Source organism: Colletotrichum spaethianum (assembly GCF_022836535.1).
Source record: "Colletotrichum spaethianum MAFF 239500 DNA, contig28, whole genome shotgun sequence".
Taxonomy (NCBI): Eukaryota; Fungi; Ascomycota; class Sordariomycetes; order Glomerellales; family Glomerellaceae; genus Colletotrichum; species Colletotrichum spaethianum.
Genome location: NW_026054798.1, coordinates 669,836 through 676,571, shown reverse-complemented (window position 1 = coordinate 676,571; position 6,736 = coordinate 669,836). Strand labels below are relative to the sequence as shown.

General features: G+C 59.2%; 1 protein-coding gene across 1 annotated transcript; it reads right to left on the bottom strand.

Annotated features, from left to right (window-relative positions):
- Positions 1-4,685: 4,685 nt before the first annotated feature.
- On the bottom strand, positions 4,686-6,736 carry ColSpa_09522 (putative transcriptional regulatory protein; the record flags this gene model as incomplete). The annotated part of the gene is made up of 2 exons (XM_049275734.1): positions 4,686-5,846; positions 5,966-6,736. The coding sequence occupies 2 exons, from the start codon at positions 6,734-6,736 to the stop codon at positions 4,686-4,688; spliced, it is 1,932 nt and encodes a 643-aa protein (XP_049131691.1).

The following is a 6,736-nucleotide window of genomic DNA, read 5'->3' as shown; positions in this document are numbered from 1 at the left end:
CGGCCAGGGAATCCGACCTGGGGAATGAGGTACTGCAGGGTGGACGGGAAGATGAGGCTGCCGACGCCGGTGCCTGTGGCCGAGATGGCCAACGCCAAAGACCGCTTCTCCTTAAAGTAGGACCCGATGACTGCCACGCTTGGCATGAAGAGGGCGCCGAGGCCCATGCCGGTACAGATGCCCTGCGCGAGCATGATTTGCCAGTACTCGGTACAGAGACTGGTCATGAAAGAGCCGAAGACGACAAAGGCGCACCCCACCAAGACGACATGTCGGGCGTACCCGGCGTCCGTCAGCCGGCCCGAGATGGTGCATATCGCAAACGTCAGGAAGATCTGTACCGAGCCGATCCACGAGACCTGGGCCGCGGGCAGGCGCAGCTTCTCGGTGTAGTAGAGCTGGTAGACGCCGAACGTCGCCGGGTAGCCCCACGCCAACGCCATGAGCATGTTGCCGGCCCACACCTGAGACCAGGCGGTCCACCCTCCTTCCGGGTACACGAGGTCATGCTCGGCGGACCACTCGCGGACCTCTTCGGGAACACCCACTTCCAGGGTCCCGTTGGGGAATTTCTCTGCGGCATCGGTGCTGAAGTTGCCGCCGCGGGCGGGGCTCCCCATCGAGGTCATTCCTGCCGACATGATGTTTCCTGGTTACAGACGTTTGGTAGAGGATCACGGCTGGTGGAATGTCTGTAGAGTTGCTTCGGCAAGTGGCTGGCCAAGTCCATTGACCCAAAGTCCACACAGGCGGCAAAGAAGAACGATGGCCTAGATAGGACGCCTTTATCAAAACAATATTGAAAGCAAAGACTCACAAAAATGCCATACCCCAAAAAGGCCCACGGCGGCTGCTTGCCTATTAGTAACCCATCTTCACTTGATGGCCGAAATCGCACCATTCCATCATGACAGCCGGAAGTGCCCCGGGGCTTATTCCCGCTCTATGACTGCCAGAAGCGGAAGCTTGGGCTTCCCCTCGACGTCTTCTACGCCGTACAGTGCTGATCGTTAGCCTCGACGGTTGGGCGTACGCCTGCCTTAGTGACAGGCGCATCTGCGCCCTACGGCGACGGGGGGCAGCAGTTCGGCAAGATGGTGGGTTGGCCGAAGGGTCCCGACGGGATAGAAGAACGGTGCCCCCTACGGCTCCCTCTCCAGTATCAGTCGGTCAGTGAAGCTCGGGGAGGCTTATGGAGGATTGGAGCCTGAGGGATGAGACTTGTCCGTCCGGGCGGTCTCGTTGGACGGCGCGGAGACCGATGTTGCAAGACCCAGCCACCGGGCCCCCTGGCCAAGTTCGCCATTCTGAGCTGTCACGGGGCCTCAACATGGTGTCGGCCGACTGAGCCAGGCCCTACGTGACCCAAGCGTGTGCAACAATGATGCAGCTCAACTGGGGACCGGCGGTCCTCCGCCGCGCAGTAGGGGGGGGCCCTTTGCCAGCGCGGACGTGGCTGGAGACGGTGAAGTGGCCGGCATGCTGTACCGTGTTACTGTTCTGGGCTCAGTGGCCATCTGCACTGGCACCTGGCAGGACATCTCCACCGAGACACGAATTGAAGGGGGTGGACAAAGGCGAGATCGTCAAGCGGTCATTGGGGTCGGCGCAAACCACGGGTTTTATGCACCAGCGACTTTGGGCATCATCATGACAGAAACGACTTTGCAGCTCCGGACAGTGTCCCCGAGGCAACAACAGTAGGCCCTGGCAGGGTCATCGCCTCTGGATTTCATTCAACCTTCCTCACAACCTTCGATATGCCCGAGTCATCAACCTTTTGACACTGACACCAGGAACAAGCCGGACTGCGGGCATAGCTTTCGGGATACCCAAGCCGTCCAAACAAAAAGAGCCAACAAACTTCCCGGCCAAAGCGCAGCGACAGCGGAAGGCGCACGAGCCCCATGCCCCCGCTCGGGGAATCCAGCCTCGACAACGACCCCACCACGCGCGCCGAATCGGATGCGAGGCGCATTCCCGTCCGTTATGGTTCTTGTTCACCGTCTCGCCCGTCGCATCGCAAGCGCATCGCAACGCATCGCATCGCAGGGCGGCGCGGCGCTGCGCAGCGCAAACGTTCGGGTCGCATCACCTCCTAGCCAGCCTTCACTGCACTTCCCGGGTCGCAAATGGGAAGAACCTTCAAAGACCTGAGGGGGCTCGACGTGAGACTCATGTACTGGGCAAGGCGACGGCGCCCTCGTCGCCCGTCGTAAAGTCACCATCGTTCAACACACCGCATCGCAGCCCTCCCCCCTGCCTCTCTGGCTCAGCGATCGCCCATCGGACGCACCCTCCGCGCGCGTATCACTCCCCAGCGCCAGCCGTGCCGCCCAACGCGGCCCAGTGTCGTCACCAATTACCCTCAAACACATTGCGCAGCCTCGAGTCCGGGCCTGCCATCTTTCTTACCCCTCCCTGCCTTTCCCCGTGGACGCAAGGGAAAACGGAAAAGCTCTCATAATACCGAAAAAAACAAACAATAGGAGCCGTTTATTCCTCGCGTTTCTTTCGCCACCCGATCGCCGAAACCTCTCCCCACCCCCAAAGTTCGCGACCGCGGCGTTGCGACACAGTTTCTACCCAGTGAAACACGCCGAACACCTCCCAGAGTCTAAAAATCCCTCCAATCCCACGCTGTGCTGCGCCAACGTTCTAGTATCAAATCTCCCTCCCCCCAAAAAAACAACAACAAAAGCTCGGGGGGGGGGAGGGTGTGAGATTTAGAGGCAGGAAAAAAAAAAAGGTAAACAAACAAACAACGCGCATCGCTGCTCGCGTTGCGCGCACGGCGACTCTTGTTCTTCCGAGTCAAGGAAACCCAACATCGCTGCACACCGCCTCTACATAAAACCCAACCCGTAACCCGTTCGCCTCCATAATCTTCTTAGCGCGCGAGCCCTCCATTAATAATACCATAAAACCACACAAAGCGCAATGACAGACAGGGGGAGGGGGAGGGAAGGAACAGAGAAACGGCGTCAATCGCAGTTGCGCATGCATGCACTTAATGCATTCAATTATCGACATGCATCCGCAACTTCATTCCACCTCGGACCCTCATACACACATACCTACATACATACAAAGAGATTGTCCGCGCAAAGAAAGCATAGGTGCGGGGGTGGAAAAGACGCTCCCCCCAGCGCGCGTCCGGTGCGGGGTCCTTCTTGAGGACCGTCGAATGACGTAATAATCCGGGAGCACTCGTACCTCGCGCTGGGAGCTTAACAATTCCTGGCGCGCCCATCCGGCCCGGAGCCCGAGCTTGGGCTTCCCGTGTAAGTCGCGGCGCACGGGCCCCAGCCTGTCGCGCACACTGTGCCACTGTGCTCCCACGGTACCCGCAGCCACCGGTAGGTGAGGTAAGGCAGACTGATCAGAGCGGGGACCCATAAATAAAACGGCAGCCAGCAGGTGCAGCCACACCATCCCAACTCACCCCCCCCTCGCGCACACCCCTCCCCGCCCGAGCCGGAACGGGATGCAACGGCGAGAACCGCGCGCTAGCGCCTAAAGCGGCCTAGCCCCGCAGCCATCCTTCAACGACTTCCGTCCAGCTCTGGCCCCGCTCCGCGCCGTGAGGTGCAATGTCACAGCCTCGGACGACCGTCCCCCAGTTGTCGCATCACCTCAATCGCATTGCGCAACGCCGCGGTGCACCTCGCTTTACATGATCGATGTGTTTTTTTTCTCTCTCTTGGCTTTCCCTACAGAAAACGTTGCCACTAACAAAAAAAACCAGTTCGTATCGTAGCCGCATCTCCTCTCTCTTGCTCCCCCTCCCGCCTCCCTCCAATCGCATCCAGTGAGGGACTAATGAAAACAGGAGCGAGACCGATCGCAAAAGGAGGCTTCATCTCCCTCGCCAATATAGGAAATCACAAAAACCCCCAGGCAAGCGATCCACCCCTTCCATCACGAACAATTTGAACTTTGCGCGAGCCCCAGGACCGTCTCGCCTGCAGTTGCTTGAACCGCCGTGTTTCCTTTTTCTTTGGTCCCTTTCCTTCCCTTCTCGTCCAAGGCCTCCAATGCCCTACCAAACTTCGCGGCGACAGCTCAGGCTTTGGCCATTTCACATGCGAGCTCACGCGCATGTGCAAGTGCGTACGCGCCTGCAAGTGTCCCAACATGTCGCGCTCGCTTTTGCTCCTCCTCCCAGTCACCCACATCGTACAGTCGCACAACTTCGCTCAAAAACTGTAGCTTCCTCGCTTCAACGTCGGTTCCATTGGAAAAAGAAATGAGTAAAGAGCAAAGAAACAACGCGCGCAAACCAGTAAATAGCAAAACACCGCTTCCCATAAAAAGAATCCGAAACGCCAAAAAAGGAGTGTGAGCGACCATCCTCACCCGGCAGATCCCCATTAACCCCACCGCCTAATCTTTTTTTCCCTCTTGCCAGTATTGTTGGGTGGTCGTTAAAGACCAGATCAGACATCCTCCCGTTTTGTAACGATAGGAAGCACGTCGTGTGACAATGCGCGGTCCAAGCGCCTCGCCCATTGTAAACAGCTTCGTTGCCAAACGCCGGTAAGCCGATAACCTCTCGTCGTAGTAAGGACAGTACTGGAACTTTGCGACGGCCATGTCAGAAGTAGCTATATGGTCGAAGACGAATCGCACGTTCCTGTTTGAGCGTCGACAATGCGCTCCCGGAACTGCGGACCCTATCGCCTTTACCGCTTGCGCTTCTTGTTCTTGTCGGCCATTGCCGCCGTTGTGGCGATCGGCGCAGCCGGTAGAAGAATGGGCTGCGTGGGGTTGACAATGTCCTCCTTCTTGATGGGGACTCCCATGTGGCGACCGTATCTGCCCTTGCGACCGTTACCCTCGTCTTCACTGATGCACTGATCAGCGCTGAGACCAGCGTCGCGGCATCGTCCACAGGGCCGCTGCCTGTCGCAGCCCTTCTTGCTCTTGCGGCATCGCTGGCATCGGGGCTTGGCGGAGAGGTCGAGCTGATCATCCTCACCGTTGGCGCCCGGAGCAGCCGCAGCGGAGGAGACCGAGGGCTTGCGCGACGGAGGCAGAGAAGCCGGCGACATGGGGCCGTTGCTAGGAGGGACCGGAGCCGAGGCCGAGGCCTTCTTGGGCTTGGGGATGGTTGGACGAGGAACCTTGCTGACTTTGGAAGTCTTGGGCTTGGAGCCGGGCAATTGTGTCTTGGGCTTGGCGTCGGGGAGGTTGGTCTTGTTCTTGAGCACTTCTGGCTTGCGCTCGCCACTGACAGCGTGGTCGGCATGGTCGCTGCCCTTCTCGACTTCAACGTCGTCGGCACTGGCCTCAATGCTGGGCTGAGGAATGAAGTGGCTCTCCGTGGTCTGGTAGATCTTGCGCATGACACCGGCGGCATCCAGCTTTTGGCGCCGGGCAGCCGACTCCTCCTCATCGCTCTCACTCTCGCCGTCACTAGTGGCTCCGGTAGAGGATGCGGCGTCGGCGCGGCCACTGAACGTGTCGTCAAGAGTGGAAGCCGAGGTGCGACCGTGGGAAATGTTGGACATTTCACCCAGACGCATAAGCTGGATAGCCACATCCTTGTCCTCTTCCGACATGCAGCTGCCGACGGTGGGGTCCGGCGTGGGCAGGATGCCACTCATGCTGCCAAAGTTGCCGCCCTGCCCAGCGTAGCCGATGCTATTGCGCCCGTGGCGCTCAGAGGACGGCGTCGCATAGTATCCACCATGAGTATATCCATTGTTGTGGCTCTGAGGGGACTGCAGAGGGAGGGGGTTCGTAAAGGGGTTCTGGCCGGGATGCACAAACGGCAGCGAGGCTCGCTGGGGCTCGGCGCGGCGGGCGGGAGACACGGAAGGGTTCGACGTAGCAGCCGGCATCTGCGGAGGCGCAAATAAGGGGAGTTCCTGAATCGGACAGGATGAGTATGAAGGAACGGAAAACATGGACGGACAAGAAGAGCAAAGTGCGATGGATGTGTGCCGACAGTCAAACTTACCGAACTCTCAAATTTCGCTCGCTTGCGGCGACCACCCTCTACAATGTTTTCGAGGCTGATTTCGGTATTACCAATCTGCTCCTTCATCCTGCTGGAGCTGGAGCCGGGAGCTCCGTCGCCACTGCTGTAGCCGTTGACGCTGTCGCTGTAGATGTCGGTGTGTCCATTGGCAGTAGTGTCCCGAGTCTTGGAAGACCGGGATCGGCCCTTCTTGGGGTTTGTGTTGGCGGACCCGCTTCTCCGGCCGCGGCCAAGGTTGGGGGACGGGCTGCGCCGGCGAGATGTACTCGACGAAGGCCTGGAGATTTCCTGACCGAAGCGCGGCGGCGGCTGCAGGGGATAGCCGTTGCCCTCGTAGTAGGGCTGAGCGCTCAGGGGAGGGTTGTGATATGCGGGCGCCACAAAGGGGCCGGAGGCAGAAGGAGGCTCCTCAATGACTCTGACGTAGACAACCATGTTGTTGCGGAAGTTCTCGTATCGGGCGATGAGGGTGATACCATTCTCGTCCTCGAAGCTGACGCCCTTGGAGCCGGTCGGGCCCGAGTATAGACCGTAGAAATTCTTGACGGTAGTGACAATGGAGTCGGTCGTGTCGTGAGGGTATATCTGAACCCGCATGGGGAGTCGCGCACGGTATTGCGGTGACTCAGTGAACAAGAGTTCAAATGCGACGTTCTTGGGCGACACCGTCTGCCGGGGCGAGACGCTGCCCTGGTTCGAGGTGGCCGCGGAGCCGCCGTTGACGGCGCTTGTGGGTGACATGCTCGTCAT